An 18,786-nucleotide genomic window follows, 5' to 3' on the forward strand; every position below is an offset into this window, starting at 1 on the left:
TTTTAGAGCTTTAAATACTTAAAGTGTTTCCCCATTATCAAAATCCCATACAGATACCTTACGAATAAAATGAGAAAAAATATCATATTTAAATGTTCCTTCAAACATCTTCCAATTTTAAAAATATTATCTTATGATTTTATAAATACACTCAAGATATCTAACATTTTTATTCTTTTTATCAGTCCTACAGTTGTTTGACCTTCTAGGTCTATATATTTAAGTGGATTCAATTCTTACCAATTTCCTTCCCTTTTTCCTTCTTCCTTTCTCCCTCCCTCCCTCCGTTCCTTCCTTCCTTCCTTTCTCTTTCTTTCTTATTGTGGGCTTCTTCATTCTTGACTTCTTTATTTTGACTCAGCTTAGGCTTTATTTTAACAAACTGTCTCATTTTGTTGTTTTCTTGTTTTGTTATATTCCAAGAAGATGTTGTGAACACTATATTTCCTGAGAATGTTTGTTGGTGCCGTTATACTTTGCTTCATATTAAAACTCCTGGATCATACTTTCTCTCAGAACTTTAGAGGTATTTTTCTTCTTTTATTGAATGTTGTTTTGGAAATCTTAAGCCTACTTATTATCACTTGTAAGAAGTGGTTTGGGTTTCAAAAAAACATTTTCTGTATCATCCTAACACTAGTGAGTGTTCATTGGGCTTGTAATGGTCTTTTGAACTGGCTAGGCTACAATTTCCAGTCATTCAGTCAAAGATTAATCCAGGTGTTACTGTGAAAGTATTTTGTAGATGTTATTGAAGGACCTAATCCATTGACTTTAAGTAAGGGAGATTATCCTAGATAATTTAATCAGTTGAAAGTCCTTTAAAACAGAGTTAAGGCTTCCCTGAAGGAGCTCTGCTATGGGTAGCAGCTTCATCATGAACTCAAGAGTTCCAGGCTGCTCTTTATTATGACTTGCTCTATGAATTTCAGACTTGCCTAGATAGTGCACACAATTGTCTAAACCAATTCCTTTCCATAACTTTCTTAATACAAATCTCCTACTATTCTACTTCTCTAGTTGAACCCTGACTGACACAGATTTTGGTACTGAAAGTGGGGTGCTGGTGTAAGAAATGCCTAAAAATGTGGACTTGAGCAGACTGAATTTTGAGGCACGTGAAAGAGAAAGCTTAGATTGTCTTAAACAGACTATTAGTAGAAATATGTGTTCTAGAGGAAAAGCTGAGAGTGTGGCCAGACAACCTTTTACTAATACCTTAGGAATGTTAAAAGGTCAGTAGTATTTAGTCACACAAAGATTCTTAAGTGTATAACTTATAGGGCCCCTCAGTCATCTCAGCAAAAACCAGGAATAGATTTAAGATTATCCAGGAAAGACCTGTGGAGGAACCTGTCTAATGAAGTAAATCCTCATGACATACATGGGAGATCCATAAGATTCTTGAGAATGTTATATCAACAGAAGACTACAAGTTTGAACTAAAAGGGAAAACAAAAAACCCATTGCTGTCCAGTCCATTTTGATTCATAGCGACCCTATAAGACAGAGTAGAACTGCCACATAGGGTTTCCAAGAAGTGGCTGGTAGATTTGAACTACCAACCTTTTGGCCAGCAGTCAAGTTCTTAACCACTGTGCCACCATGGCTCTAAAAACGCAAAAAAGCAGCATGAAATGAGGGAAGGCAACTAGACATCAAAAATTGTACAGGTAGGAAAAAAACTGATAAAACTACTCATCTGAAAGCCCGTGCCCCTTTTAATGAAAAAGGAAGGATTAACTAAAGAAGATTATTCCCAGGCCTTGAAACTTAATGGAAGCAGTCAAGCCAGATTTTGAAATAGAAATCACTTAGGATGAATGACTCCTTTCTTCTTTTTCATTTTTTCCCTTTTGGAAAGGAAATGTCTGCATCTGTTATTTTCAGTCTGCCTCGGCATTGGACTTTGGGAGCACAGATAACTTGTTCTTGAGTTTCACAGATCCACAGATGCAGAGGAATTGTGCCCGGGATTGATTAGACCCAAAGCCTCATTCATACCAAATGTAGATGATTTAGATAAGATTTGGGAGTTTTGAGTTGATCAGATTTTGTATTTTGAATTGAAGCTTTGAAGGGGTTGAGACTTTTGCAGACATTGGGATGGAGTGAATTTATATTGCATGTATTTCTTTCTTCAGCTCCCTCAAAAGTCGTTTGGAAATAATTCCAGATATTGCGTGGTAGCATTTTGCAAGAATAGTGACTCATTCATTGCTAATATCTTTTTTTCAACAAACATAAATGGTGTACCTCGTAGATATTGTGGGTTTGGATGCAGACCATCACAATAAAGTGAATATTGCAATAAAGCAAGTCACAAGAATTTTTTGGTTTCCCAGTACATATAATATTTATGTTTACACTATACAGTAACTAGTAAGTGTGCAATAGCATTATGTCTAATAATGCACATACCTTAATTAAAAAATACTTTATTGCTAAAAAATGCTAACCATCATCTGAACCTTCAGCAAGTTGTAATCTTTTTGCTGGTGGAGGGTCTTACCCTGATGTTGGTGGCTGCTGACTGATCAGAGTGGTGGTTACTGAAGGTTGGGGTTGCTGTGGCAATTTCTTAAAATAAAACAACACTGAAGTTTGCCACATCAATTGACTTTTCCTTTCACAAAAGATTTGCTGTAGCATCCAATGCTGTTTGATAGCATTTTACCCATGGTACAACTTCACTCAAAATTGGAGTCAGTCCTCTCAAACCTTCCCACTGTTTTATAAACTCAGTTTTTGAAATATTCTAAATCTTTGTTGTCATTTCAACAGTGTTTACAGCATCTTCATCAGGAGTAGATTCCATCTCAAGAAATCACTTTCTTTGCTCATCCATAAAAAGTAACCCCTCATCCTTTAAAGTTTTATCATGAGATTGCAGCAATTCAGCCACATCTTCAGGCTGCACTTCTAATTTAGCTCTCTTGCTGTTTCTACCATCTTTGCAGTTAATTCCTCCACTAAATTCTTGAATGCCTCAAAGTCATCCATGAGAGTTGAAATCAGCTTCTTCCAAACTCTTGTTAATGTTGATATTTTCACCACCTTCCATGAATCATGAATATTCTTGATGGTATCTAGAATGGTGAATCCTTTCCAGAAGGTTTTCAATTTACTTTGCCCAGATCCATCAGAAGAATCACTGTCTATGGCAGCTATACCCTTACAAAATATATTTCTTAAATAATAAGACTTGCGAGTCGAAATTACTCCTTGATAAATGGACTGCAGAATGGATGCTGTATTAGCAGCACAAAAACAACATTAATCTCCTTGTACATCTCCATCAGAAATCTTGGGTGATCAGGTGCATTATCAATGATTAGCAATATTTTGAAAGGACTCTTTTTTTTTTTTTTTCTGAGCAGTAGGTCTCAATTGTGGGCTTAAAATATTCAGTAAACCATGTTGTAAACAGATGTGCTCTTGTTCCATTAATAGCACAGGCAGAGTAGATTTAGCATAATTCTTAAGAGCCCTAGGATTTCTGAAATGGTAAATAAGCATTGACTTCAACTTAAAGTCACTAGCTGCATTATCCCTTACAAGAGAGTCAGCCTGTCCTTTGAAGCTTTGAAGCCAGGCTTTGACTTCTCACTAGCTACGAGAGTCCTAGATGGCATCTTCTTCCAATGTAAGGAAGATGTTTTGTCTCCATTGAAAATCCATTATTTAGTGTAGCCACTTTCATCAATTATCTTAGCTACATCTTCTGGATAATACACTGCTGCTTCTACGTCAGCATTTGCTGCTTCACCTTGTACTTCTATGTTATGGAGGCAGATTCTTTCCTTAAACCTCATAAACCAAGCTCTGCCAGCTTCAGACTTTTCTTCTGCAGCTTTATCACCTCTCTTGGCCTCCATAGAATTAAAAAGAGTTGGGGCCTTACTCTGTATTATGCTTTGGAATTTTGTGGCTGGTTTGGTCTTCTATCCACACCACTAAAACTTTCTCCATATCAGCAATAAGGCTTTTTTCCTTTCTTATCATTCTCGTGTTCACTAGAGTAGCACTTTTAATTTCCTTAAAGAACTTTTCCTTTGCATTCACAACTTGGCTAACCATCTGGCAAAAAAGGCCTAGCTTTTGGCCTACTTTGGCTTTGAATATGCCTTCCTTGTTAAGCTTAATCATTTCTAGCTTTTGATTTAAAGTAAGACATGTTACTCTTCCATTCACTTGAACACTTAGAGGCTGTTGTAGGGTTGTTAATTGGGCCTAATTTTAATATTGTAATATCACAGGGAATAGTGAGTCCCAAGGTGAAGGAAAGAGACAGGGGAATGGCTGGTTCGTGGATCAAAACACACACAACACTTATTGATTAAGTTTGCCTTCTTATATGGGCATGGTTCATGGCACCCCAAAACAATTACAATAGTAACATCAAAGATCACTGATCATAAATCACCATAGCAGATATACTAATAATGAAAAATTGTGAGAATTATCAAAATGTGACACATAGACATGAAGTGAGTACATGCTACTGAAAAAAATGATACCAATAGACTTTCTTCATTCAGGGTTGCCACAAACCTTCAATTTGTGAAAAACATATCTGTAAAGTGCAGCAAAGTGAAGCTCAATAAAAGTAGGTATACCTGTATGCGTGTGGACCTCACTAGATGCAATACACAGGAGTCATATCGACTATATCTATGGAAAAGATGATGGAGAAGCTCAATATCATGAGTTAGAACAAGGACTGAGGCTGACTGTGGACCAGACCATCAACTGCTCATGTACAAATTCAAGTTGAAGCCGAAGAAAATTAAAACAAGTCCTCAAGAGCCAAAGTATGACCTTGAGTATATCCCACCTGAATTTAGAGACCATCTCAAGAATATATGTGATGTATTGAACACTGATGACCAAAGACCAGATGATTTGTTTGATAACATCAAGGAAATCAGACATGAAGAAAGCAAAAGGTTGTGAAAAGGACATGAAAGAAAGAAAAGACCAAAATGAATGTCATAAAAGACTCTGAAACTTCCTTGTGAATGTAGAGTACCTAAAGCAAAAGGAAGAAACGATCACATAAAACAGCTGAACAGATTTCAAAGGGCAGAAAGTATTTTACTCCAGCTGAAAGAATTGAATTAAAAATTAAGCTTCAAGTTGCAGTACTGAAGGATTCTAGGGCAAATACTGAATGGTGCAGGAAGCATCAAAAGAAGATGGAAGGAATACACAGAGTCACTGTACCAAAAAGAATTAGTTGACGTTCAACCATTTCAGGAGGTAGCATATGATCAAGAACTGATGGTGCCGAAGGAAGAAGTCCAAGCTGAAGGCATTGGCAAAAAACAAGGCTCTGGGAATCGATGAAAGCTCTCACTCATGTATGCCTAGAAATTGGGAAGAGAGCTGCTTGACCAACTGACTGGAAGAGATCCATGTTTGTGCCCATTCCAAAGAAAGGTGATACAACAGAATGTGGAAATTATCGAACAATGTCATTAATATCACATGCAAGTAAAATTCAGCTGAAGATAATTAAAAAATGGTTGCAGCAGTAAGTACACCGATAAGGAACTACCAGAAATGCAAGTCAGGTTCAGAAGAGGATGTAGAATGAGGGATATCATCAGTGATGGCAGGTGATCTTAGCTGAAGGCAGAGAATACCAGAAAGATGCTTACCTAGTTTAAAATCAGAAAAGGTGCGCATCGGGGTTATATCCTTTCACCATACTTATTCAGTCTATACGTTGGTAAAATAATGCAAGAAGCTGGACTAAATGAAGAAGAAACAGGGCATCAGGATTGGAGGGAGACTCATTAACAACCTGAGATAAGCTGATGACACAACCTTGCTTGCTGTATGTGAAGAGGACTTGAAGCACTTACTGATAAAGATCAGCATGGATTGCACCTCACCATAAAGAAAACAAAAATCCTGACAAATGGACCAATAACCAACATCATGATAGAGAGAAGATTGAAGTTGTCAAGAACTTCTTTCTACTTGGATCCACAATCCATGCCCAAGGTAGCAGCAGTCAAGAAATCAAAAGATGCATTGCATTAGGCATATCCCCTGCAAAGGACCTCTTTAAAGTGTTCAAAAGCAAATATGTCACTTTGAGGACTTAGGTGCACTGACCAAGCCCTGGTATTTTCACTTACCTCATATGCATGTGAAAGTTGGACAGGGAAGACAGAAGAAGAATTAACACCTTTGAATTATGGTGTTGGCAAAGAATATTAAATATACATTGGACAGCCAGAAGAATGAACAAATCTGTCTTGGATGAAGTACAGCCAGAATGTTCCTTATAAGCAAGGATGATGACACTTTGTTTCATGTATTTTGGACATGTTAACAAGAGGGACCAGTTCGTGCAGAAGAACATCATGCTTGGTAGAGGGTCAGCAAAAAATAGGAAGACCCTTAACCAGATGAATTGACACAGTGGCTGCCACAATGAACTCAAACTTAGCAATGATTGTGAGGATAGCTCAGGACCAGGTAGTGTTTAGTTCTGTTGTACATAGATAGGGTCACTATGAGTTGGAACCAAATCAAGGGCACTTAACAACAACATGACCTGGATTCCTTAGTTACATTCTCTGCTACTCCTCAGTTACAGTCTCTGCTTCTCCCACAGTCCATCCATACATCTAGGGTTGTCAGTCTGTCAGAGGGTTCCTGCGGGGGGTCCTTCAGAATTGTGAGTTTTCCTTTAAGATCTGAGGAGATCCGTGTCAGCTGTAGCCATTGTTTCACATTTAGGTCCGAATTTTGCTGTTTCTGACACATATTCTTCCATGTTATTCAAGATTGTGGGCATTTCTATGTTTGACTAAAGATACAGTTATATTTGTATTTTTGGTAGATCAAAGAATGGTTTTCTTAGCTATCATGAGAGAGGAGAAGAGAAAAGAAAATGTATTTTAACTTTTACCAGAGATATTAGTACTTATTGATATTTATAAATAAATCAGAGCTAGGAAATTTGACATTTGTTAAACAAATTTTTTCCATTTTCTGTCTTGTGCCCAACCTTGTTCAGAAAAAATTAAGTTTGATTATATTTTTGTATAATCAATAAACAGACCTGAAATTATAGATCTTTTTGCTAGTATTGGAGCCTTGGTGGCCAAGTGGTTGGCAGCTCAGCTGCTAACCAAAATGTCAACAGTTCGGATCTACCAGCCGCTACTTGGAAACCCTATAGGGCAGTTCTACTCTGTCCCGTAAGGTCACTGTGAGTTGGAATCAACTCGATAGCAACAGTTCTGATTTTACTAGTATTGAGAAATATATATTAGTCTAGAAAATAAAGTCCATAAAGCTAGAGAATGGTTCCAGTTACTAAAGACAGAATTTATTCAAACAAACATATATTTGGTTTTCACTTGGAAAAATCCATCGGAAATGATTCTCACTTATTTGGAGTTTATTTTTTATTGCATGAAATAGCTTGGTATTATTTTGTCTCCTGAATTTAAAAAGAGTCCCAAGCACATGAAAGGGAGGGTAAATCTTTTTTGTGTTTGTTAATATTTTTGATTGCAAGGATGATGTAATTCCTAAGTAAAAGGGAAACCCGTTGCTGTGGAGCCTATTCCGACTCGTAAGGGCCCTATAGGATGGAGTACAACTGCCCCATAGGGTTTTCAGGGAGCGGACAGTGGATTTGAACTGCAGACCTTTTGGTTAGCAGCCTGAGCTCTTAACCACTGTGCCACCAGGGATCCAGTATGGGAAAATACTACTTAAAATATGGAATGTGTATAAACAGTGCCAACTTCCTTCCCAATAAAGCTTTTAAAACTGATATTATTAATAAAATAGCCTAAAGATGGGTTGTAATTACCCCTAGCCTTTATGAATATGGATGTGTGTATACATATATATATATATATATATGAAAATGACAAAAAATGTTAATCTATGGCAAGAAAAACAAGGAGACTGGATAATTCAAAATGTAATATTTTAAAAGTGCTTATATTTAGTCACTGGAATTTTAATACCTTTAACCTAGCAGGTAAATTTCTTTGTTAAAATACTCTTCCAAAAAAGGTGAAAAGAAGTATCTTGTTAAATTACGTATGGTGAGCCCAGGAAAAGCTGGCAGTGTGTGCTCTCAAGTTTTAAGAATTTTTTCTTATTCTTTTACTTTCATAAGTGAGGACATTTAAACTAAGTTGGGAGGAGCATTTGTATTTAGTCTGTCAGATTTAAGTTAATGAATTCAGTCTGGCCATCCTGAGACTCATATCTTCAGACATAATGAAGGGTTTATGTTTTAACATAGAATGTTTAAAATTATCATTATACTCCAAACATTTATTTAGACAATGTTTGCACATGCCTGCATGTACACACACACACACACACACACACACACAAAGGCTTTTGGAAGAAAGAAAATGCCTCTTGAAAGAAATTCTTATAATTCTATTGAAATTACTAACCACAATTATTTTAGTGTTTTGGGCAAACTATATGAAATTTTTATGTATAGTGACATGATCTGTGTTTTCTCTCTAAATTGCATAAAGACAGAAAAAAGGGAGTCTTTTTAGCTTTTGCTGTCCACACTTGAAAATGTATCTAATTTGGTTAGAAGTCTAAAAAGTTTTTTAAAAATTGACATGTAAATGAATATTAGCATATTTGTTTATGAACTCTATATATTTACTCCAGTGAAAAGGTGGACCTTTTCAAATAACCATGCTTTGGTTATTGAAAAATCAAATGACTGTGTTCACCCAATTCTCTGTCTTATAATAGAGTTTTGATTAGATTTATAAAGGTGTGTATCAAAGGAATGATTTTCACGCATTTTTTTTTTTTTAATCTTTGAGATAAATAGCAAAGAACAGTCTGGCGAAATTCACAATGTGTGCCTTTTTTCATGAACTGAGGGTACTTAAAAGTGGTACTGTTTGCTATACTTTATCAATTTTTAGGTAATTTATGTCCTTATTTGTGTCCTTCACTCTCACTCAAGTGTTAATGAACATTTTTGCACTTGGTTAAATTAATTACTGTCAGTATTTAATTTTAATATAAGATCAGTGGTCCATGCATTTATTTTTTACAGGTTGTATCATTCAGTGACATATTGTTTAACTGCCTTCTCAACCATTTGCCCTTTGGTTTTGAATCTAAATGTTTTACTCCTTCACCAATGATCTTTAAGATCTTATATTTCAGCTAAAAATAAATGTAAGGAAGTTTCATTAATTCAGGAATGGGACTGTCTTTAGATCCACTTTCCCTTGTTTAAGACATGTATAATTTTTCATATTGATAAATTAGTATCCTTTTTTTTAGTTTACTAATGGATAGTAAAAGCTTAGATAAAAATGGCATGACAAAAAAAGTATGACATTCACTTATTTCAGTTCAAAGAAAATGAATGTAACATAATGTGATTTAACTGAACAGTAACATGGTATTAAAAGTACAGAATTTAGAAATTGGTCATTTATAGCTGGTTATAAATTATTTGACCACCAGTTCAATCTCACATGTAACCCCATACTGAATATGTCACATGACTGGTCATTGGCCTGTGACAGATAAATTAGCATTTGAATATATAATTTTCATGATGGGTAAAAACCATTACCTGCTGCCATTGTTCTTAGCCTACTGAGTTTATGTTGGAATGAAGGCTATAAAGTACATTTTTGCCCGAAGTGGTGATGCACTTAGTTACATAACAGTGCAGGCGCAGGGTAAAGGTAAAGGATGAAACTATTTCTACCCATACTTGTCAATACTAGTTGATAATAGACTTCAATGACTAGCTCTGCCATTTGGTTCAATAACCTAAGGTCACTGGTAAAGCCTTGTTAGCCACCTCACTCTTTGTGATGCACTTTGGACTATTCTGAATTCAATCGTTCATATACATGCCCTTTTTGAGTATTGTATTGGTGCTGGAATTTATGATAAAGGTAAGCCACCTTAGGAAGAAACTGAAAATTTCAAAATTTCTCTAAGTCTAAGGTTTCCACCATTCAGAGTATTACCCATCCATTTGAGATTTTGTTGCTTGTTTGTTTTTGTTGTTAAAATATCCTTAAGTAATAATAAAAGGGAAACCCTGGTGGCGTAGTGGTTGAGAGCTATGGCTGCTAACAAAAAGGTTGGCAGTTCAAATCCACCAGGTGCTCCTTGGAAAACATATGGGGCAGTTCTACTCTGTCCTAGAGGGTTGCTATGAGTCAGCATTGACTCGATGGCAATTTTTCTTTTAAATAATAAAAAAGGAACAATTGTGATGATAGAGGGTCTTTATATTTATCATCCTTAGTAGAATGTAAAGCTGAAAACTTTATGCCAACTTTCTAATTTAAAAATTTGTACAATTAACTTTTTTTTTGTTTGTTTTAATACTGTGAACCATGAAATAGTCTTCACTATTCAAGTTCAACTTCTGTAGGAGGGAGGCAATAAGCTCTCAATAATATAGAGCCCAGTTTGAGAGAGAGAGAGAGAAGGGTATTTTGGGTTCTCTAAGAACTCACCACCCTGAACAATAAGTATATTGAGTCTCACTTATCTGAGAGGCAGGAAAAACTAGAGGTGACTAAAGAGGCCACACTGTGGGATTTTATACAAGCATACATCCCTAGCAAACTGAGTGGGTAATAATTAGTCTATGAAAAGGGGTTTGGACCTGGGAGTTCTGCAATAGCCCCTACAAAAAATGAGTTCTTGTGGAGAAGGCCAGAATTGGAAAACTGACTGGAAAGAGCTGTAAGTCGCTGCTTTGTGAGAGAAACCATGGTGTTGACCAGCAGCCTGTATTTTATAGAGGCAGCTGAAGAATTAGAAAACTTGGAAGTAAGCTTCAAAGGGAGAGACCACCACTAGTTGACTAGCAACCTGTGAGGCCACTAACAGGCCCAGGATACCAGGAACTATGTGTGAAAACAATGTGGCATCCTGGTTAGATGGACAGGCTTTGAAGTTAGACAGAATTAGGTTTAGATCCTGGCTCCTCCATTCACTAGAGGGAGGGCCTTGAAAATACTCTGTAATATCTCTGTGCCTTACTACCTTCAGTCGTGAAAAAAAGTATGATAATGATGAAGTCATGGGATTTTCAACAAATTAAACTGCATGTGATTTGGGGATTAAATAAGCTAACGTACGTAACGGAAACCTGGTGGCACAGTGGTTAAGCATACGGCTGCTAACCAAAAAGCCGGCAGCTGTAATTATACACCAGCTACTCCTTGGGAACCCTACGGGGCAGTTCTAATCTGTCCTGTAGTGTTGCTCGGAATCAGAATTGACTCTAGAACAATGGGTATATATAATGCATATAACCTGTTAACACACTACCTGCTATATACTAAGCTCTCGGTAAATACTGGCAATTATTATCTTATTCAGTCATTAATTAAAAAGACTTTATTGACCCTTTCTAAGTTTCAGGTATAGGACTAGGTGCTAGGGGGTTAAATGGTTAGCAAAAAATCATGAATCTTGCCCTGCTAGAGCTTATAGCCTTGTGAGGGAGATGGATATTAATGAAATAATAGTGTAAATAATTACAATCTTCAATAAGTACAATGGAAGAAAAGCACATAGAGAAATAACTCTGAGATCATATAATGTGGAGGTTTCATCTAGTTTGAGTGGGAGCAGAGGCGACTTTGGAGAGAGATATGAAAGTGGTGTAGAAGTCAATGAGGCGATGGAAGGACTGGTTTGTGAGGAGAATATCATAGGTAGACAGAGCACCTTTGCAAAGGTTCTGAAGCAGGAGGAAGCAAGATGTTTTTGAGAAGCTGAAATAAATCCAGTGTAAATAGATGGAAGTAGAGGCAGGGACCAGAGGGTTCAGAGCCTTCTAGGTCATACTAAGGACCAGACATTATTTTAAGAGTGTTAGGAAGCCATTGCAAGGGCATAACTAGGAGAATGTATGATTGGGTTTGTATTTTACAGATATGGTTGCTGTTTAGAAACAAGAATGAATGGGACCAAGAGTAGTCTAAAGAAGACCAATTAGGAGATAAATATGTTTATGTAAAAATAAATGACAGATTTTCTAGATGATGGCCCTGAGGAGTGAGGCAAGTATCAGGGAGGTCTCCCAGTTTTGTAGGTTGTGCCATTAGATGGATGTTAGTTACTGAGACAGGCAACCTTGCGACAGGATAGGTTTTGGCTTGTAGATTTTGAGATTAATTGTTAGTCCTGTGAAGTTGTCAGTTAGGCAACTGGATACCTTGTTTTTACCATATTTCATTAATTTTCATATTTCAATAGCTCTGAAATTGTGCTATATGTATGACCAATGGCAAGCCATTGTTAAATTGTCAGTCCTTTATAAAATTCCTAGTGGTATATAAAATGGTGGTGCCATCATAATCTAGAATGTCAGATTCAGTGAAATAAGGTATTTATTGGTGCTATTGCTAATAATAATAACAAAGAAGATTATCATAACACCAGTTAGTAGCCAATGGGCCACTGATGGACAAAAATTTCTGGAATTCGCAGAAACTCCCAGGACACTGGTCAATATTCCACAGGAACTGCTGACCCTTAAAGTATCCCGAATATTGTGAAGAGTGACCAGAAAGGGCAATGGCATCAGGAAGATAGCTTCTTTGCCACCCACCCACCAAAGGCACAAGCAAGAGGGGGGGAAAGACTGGAAGCTGCTATCGTGATATAATGTGGACAATTTTATTATGATACTGAGCCGGAGGGAAGTTAATTAACTGCTTCAGGGCACACACCCAGTGTAGCTCTAGAGCCCCTGCTCTCAACTGCTGCTGTTTCCTCTCAATGAAGATAATTAACCACCTGATGACCTGCTGGATTTATAGTTAAGGAAGCTCTGAGTGGGCTTTTGCCACAGAGCCAGGACTACCCATTGCTCATTTCCATGGAGTTGATTCTGACACATGTTGTTGTTGTTAGGTGCTGTTGAGTCGATTCCGACTAATAGCAGCCCTGTGTGCAACAGAATGGAACATTGCCTGGTCTTGTGACAACCTTACGGTCGTTGTTAGGCTTGAGCCCATTGTTGCAGCCACTGTGCCAGTCCATCTCATTGAGGGTCTTCCTCTTTTACCATGCATGATGTCCTTCTCCAGGAACTGACCCTCCTGAAAACATGCCCAAAGTATGTGAGACATAGTCGCACCATCCTCACTTCTATGGAGCATTCTGGCTATACTTCTTCCGAGGCAGATTTGTTCGTTCTTTTGACAGTCCACGGTATATTCAATATTCATCACCAACACCATAATTCAAAGCCATCAATTCTTCTTCAGTCTTCCTTTTTCATTGTCCGGCTCTCACATGCATATGAGGCGACTGAAAACACCATGGGTCAGGCATACCTTAGACCTTAAAGTGACATCTTTGTCTTTAACACTTTAAAGAGTCTTTTGTAGCATATTTGCCCAATGCAACGCATAGTTTGATTTTTTGACTGCTGCTTCCATGGGCACTGGTTGTGAAAACACCATAGCTAGGGTGTCAAAATGACATCTTTGCTTTTTAACACTTTAAAGAGGTCTTTTGCAGCAGATTTGACCAATGCAATTCATCGTTTGATTTCTTGACTACTGTTTTCATGGATGTTGATTATAGAGCCAAGTAGAACGAAATCCTTGACAACTTCAATCTTTTCTCCATTTATCATGCTGTTGCTTATTGGTCCAGTTGTGAGGATTGTTAGTTTCTTTATGTTGAGGTGTAATCCATCCTGAAGGCTATAGTTTTTGATCTTCATCAGAAACTGCTTCAAATCCTCAGCAAGCAAGGCTGTGTCAGCTGCATACCTCATGTTGTTAAGGAATCTTCCTCCAATCCTGATGCTCCATTCTTCTTCATGTAGTCCATCTTCTTGGATTATTTACCCAGCGTACAGATTGAATAAGTATGATGAAAGGGTATAACTCTAACAAACTTTACTTTTCTGACTTTAAACCATACAGTATCCTGTTGTTCTGTTTCAACAACTGCCTCTTGATCTATGTACAGGTTCTTCATGGCCACAGTTAAGTGTTCTGAAGTTTCCATTCTTTGCAATGCTGTCCATAATTTGTTGTGATCCACACAATCGAATGCCTTTGCAAAGTCAGTAAAACACAGGTAAACATCTTTCTGGTATTATCTGCTTTCAGCCAGGATCCATCTGACATCAGCAATTATATCCCTTATTCCACTTCCTCTTCTGAACCTTGCTTGAATTTCTGGCAGTTTCCTGTCAATGTATTGCAGCAGCTGGTTTTGAATGATTTCTGACTCATAGAGACCCTATATCCAAACCAATCTCATCACTGTCGAGTTAATTCTGACTCATAGCGACCCTACAGGGACAGAATATTACTGCTCATAAGGTTTCCAAGGCTGTAATCTTTACAGAAGCAGACTGCCATATCTTTCTCCCACAGAGTGCCTGGTGGGTTCAAACTGCCAGCCTTTCAGTTAGCAGCCAAGCACTTAACCACTGTACCACCAAGGCTCCCAGAGACCCTATATAGGCACATAGAAATGTAAGACCTCCGTATTTGTACTACATTAACGGCCTGGTGAATAGAGTTAAGAAAAAGCTCTTATTTTTTTGAGTTCTGAGAATAACATTATTACATTTAATTTCGGTATAGTAGTATTGACTTAGTGGTGTATTAAACAAATGATACTGTATAAGTAGCAAAAATTATCAATATCAGCAACAAAATTAAATTCCTGTTTTCTCTTGAAATGACATGTAACAAAATAAAATTTTTTAGCACATGCTGAAATTTTGTTAAAAAATGAAAATGCATATTTGTAATCAACCTTGAAAGATATCGTTAAGGAAAGAACAATTGTTCACAATTCATAGGGCCTTGTTTATTTAAGCTTCAAAGCTCCAGTTGCATTACCCAATGGCAAATGGTGACATTAGAAAGACACTGAGCTGGAAAACTTCAATGTGTGTCTAACACTACAGGTATCGTTATATCATGCTATCCGTGCAACTTTAACACTCCTCGGGCTTCATGTTTTTCTACTTAGTCTTCAATCAGGATAAGCCGGGAATATAGAATGTGGCAGTGCTACATTCTCCACCACGTAGATTTTAATAAAGGCATGTTATTTTTCCTGAAATTGGAGTGTTTGTCTTTATGGAAAATAAAATGATTAAAACGGATGAGCATAATCCTGCCAAATAATGATATTAAACATTTTCTTTTAAAGATAAATGAATTTGAAAACTACAAAGTGGAGGGAGAGGGGAGGCCTTAAGTGTGATTTGCTCTTTTCACACTAAACAGCTGCTATTACTCCTAGTTTTTCCTACTTTATTTTGTGTTGTTTACGATTTCAAAGAGAGAGGTTCTGATCTATTTTCTTCCCCTACTTTCTTTGTTGTATTTAGTTTAGCTATATGATTTCCTAAGGAGCTCTGGTGTCCCAGTGGCTAAGGCGCCCAGCTGCTAACTGAAAAGTCAGTGGTTTAAACCCATCAGTGACTCCTTGGGAGAAAAGACCTGGTGACTTGCTCCAGTAAAGATTACAGCCTAGGAAACTCTAGAGGACAGTTCTACTCTGTCATATAAAGGTTCACTCTGAGTTGTAATCAACTCGACAGCACACAAATTAAGGATTAAATTCCATTCTTACCTTCCTTCACAAGAGAAGTAGATATCTACAATCTAAGTAGCTCCTGGCTCATCCATTTGGAGTGAATTGTTTCAGGAGACTGCCTCATTGAATTTTAGAACACTGGTAAAGTGAGATTAGAAACTGGAGATCCAAGAGCCATAGCCAGGTATTTTTTTACTTCGAAATTAAAGTTATTTTTTAATTTCAGTTTTGTCATCTGCTAGTTAATGAAGGTCATGTTCATATAACAAAGCTGTGTTTACAAATAGGAGTTTCGTTAGATAATCCGAGTCCAATTTCATCATTTACAGACTGAGAAAATTACTTAAACGTCTCTGGACCTCAGTTTCTTCACATAAAATAGGAATAATAACAGGATCTACCTCATAGGTATATTAAAACTAAATGAGTTCATATTTTAAAGCACTTGGAACAATTCCCTGCATATATTAAAATCTGTTGCTGTCCTGTCAGTTCCAATTCATGGCAACCCCACATGTTTCAGTGTAGAACTGCGCTCCATAGGGTTTTCAGTGTCTAATATTGTACAGAAAGAGCCCTGGTAGCACAGATGTTTAAGCACTTGGCTCCTAACTGAAAGGTTGGCAGTTTGAACCCAGCCAGTGTCTCCAGTGGGAGGAAGACCTGGCATCTGCTTCCTTAAAGACTACAGGCAAGAAAACCCTATGGGGCAGTTGTACTCTGTCACATGGAATCACTGTGAGTAGAAATCGACTCCATGATACCTAACAACAATCTTACAGAAGTAGATCGCCAGCCAGGACTTTCTTTTACAGCACTACTGAGTGGATTCAAACCTCCAACCTTTTGGTTAGTAGTGCAAACTGTGCCACCCAGCAACTATGCTATTTAAACGTTCGTCCCCCCCAAAAAGATAATCAACCATAGCATATGCATTATTATATTTTCTTAAAGAATAACCTAAGAATATCAATTCTTTCAGTAGTTCCAGTTTCTGCAACTTCACATTAACTCAGTGGTTTTGCCAGATTAATCTGATTTTGTTGTTTAAAGGCTGACAAAAATAAAAATATGTAGGGATATTTTAGTATTTATAATGTGAATACTGTTCATTGATTATCTTGATTTTTTCCATAGCTATAATTTTTTTTTTTATAAACTACATTGCTTTAAATTGATAGTGTCTGAAGATGATATTAGTAAGGATCTTACTCCTTAATTTTTTCTAATTATCTTAACAGTAAGATTTTTGGTAAAGTATCTTTGGCTAAGAAAATCTTAGTTTTTAGTGTAACCATTAGCATCCAAATTGCATTCCTTAGAAGAAACACAGTAGATATTTTATCAAATAGCAGAATTTAAGTTTTAGTATTCTTTTTTTTTTTTACAGATGACCATGAAAGATATTCTGAACTAATCAAGAAGTTCAAAGCAATTGAAATGATATTCACACTCTATCCTCCTCTAGGTGCCCATGTGATTAAGAATACACAACTTAAATCAACTTGGCTAAGACCCATTATAAATGGGGAAGAAGGATATAAATATATAGGTAAGATGCTGAAACTTATTATTTCATTTTATAATAAAGGTGACATGACATTTTAAGCTAATTCATTCTTATTCATCACTTAAATGATGTATAGTCCTACATAGGCTCTTTAAAATATTCTCATTATTTCTTAAGTGTTATTCCTATAATTAAAAAATTGGCCATTTTGCAGCTTGGTATCTCCACTAGAATATAAACTAAAGATCGTTGTTTTGCGTGCTCCTATATGTCTAGTGTCTAAATTGCCTGCCTGTTAGTAACAGGGCTCAATAAATATTTGTTGAATGAATAAGTGATGTCTTTAACATGTTCTCAGCTGTTAGATTCTTGTAAATGACTTGTCCACTTAGATAAAATTTTCCCTATATATAGCTTTATATATGCATTGGGCAAAAGCGCTGCAAAAGACTTCTTTAAATTGTTAAAAAGCAGAAGATTACACTTTGAGGACTAAGATGCACCTGACCCAAGCCACATTATTTTTAATCACCTCATATGCATGTGAAAACTGGACAATGAATAAGGAAGACCAAAGAAAAATTGATGACTTTGAATTATGGTATTTGCAAAGAATATTGAATATACCATGTACTGTCAGAAGAATGAACAAATCTGTCTTGGAAGAAGTACAGCCAGAATGCTCCTTAAAAGCGAGGTTGGTGAGAATTCATTTCATATACTTTATGCATGTGATTAGAAAGGACCAGTCCCTGGAGAAGGACATCATGTTTGGTGAAGTAGAGGGTCAGTGAAAAAGAGGATGTCCCTCAATGAGATGGATCGACACAGTGGATGCAGCAATGAGCTCAAGCATAACCACTGCTGTGAGGATGGCACAGGACTGGGCAGTGTTCTGTTCTGTTGTGCATAAGGTCGTTATGTGTTGGAGCCAACTTGATGGCACATAACAACAACAATTTTAAAATAAGAATATAAATTAATTATGTGCTATTGGGAGTGAACTACAGTATACAATCTATAGCAAGATAAAAAGGATTATGAAATTTCAAGTATTATGGGTTTTTTTAGAACCTGATATATTTTATTAGAATGCAGAAATTATCAAAAAATTATTAATATCACACACAAGTATAATTTGCTGAAGATCATTCAAAAGCGGTCGCAACAGTACATTGACCGAGAAGTAACAGAAATCTAAGGTGGTTTCAGAAGAAGACATAGAACAGGGATATCATTGCTGATGTTAGATGGATCTTGGCTGAAAGCAGAGAATACCAGAAAGATGTTTACCTGTGTTTTATTAACTATGCAAAGGCGTTTGACTGTGTGGATCGTATCAAATTATGGATAACATTGTGAAGAATGGGAATTCTAGAACACTTAATAGTGCTCATAAAGAGCCTGTACATAGACAAAGAGGCAGTCCTTCAAACAGAACGGTGGGATACTGCATGGTTTAAAATCAGAAAAGGTGTGCGTCAGGGTTGTATTCTTTCACCATACTTATTCAATCTGTATAGCGAGCAAATACCCAAGAAGCTGGAGTATATGAAGAAAAATACAGCATCAGGATTGGAGGAAGACTCATTAACAACCTGCGATATGCAGATGACACAACTTTGCTTGCTTGAAGCCAAGGGGACTTGGAGCACTTACTGATGAAGATCAAAGACTGCATC

General features: G+C 36.8%; 1 protein-coding gene across 1 annotated transcript in view; it reads left to right on the forward strand.

Annotated features, from left to right (window-relative positions):
- The window catches only part of LOC126057328 (IQ domain-containing protein M-like), a 294,767-nt gene that overhangs the window by 145,091 nt on the left and 130,890 nt on the right, over positions 1–18,786 (forward strand). Inside the window, exon 5 of the mRNA XM_049852821.1 lies at positions 16,985–17,146. Coding sequence (XP_049708778.1) covers positions 16,985–17,146 — 162 coding nt within the window. The remainder of the gene's footprint in view (positions 1–16,984; positions 17,147–18,786) is intronic.

Source organism: Elephas maximus, chromosome 13 (assembly GCF_024166365.1).
Source record: "Elephas maximus indicus isolate mEleMax1 chromosome 13, mEleMax1 primary haplotype, whole genome shotgun sequence".
NCBI classification, from domain to species: Eukaryota; Metazoa; Chordata; class Mammalia; order Proboscidea; family Elephantidae; genus Elephas; species Elephas maximus.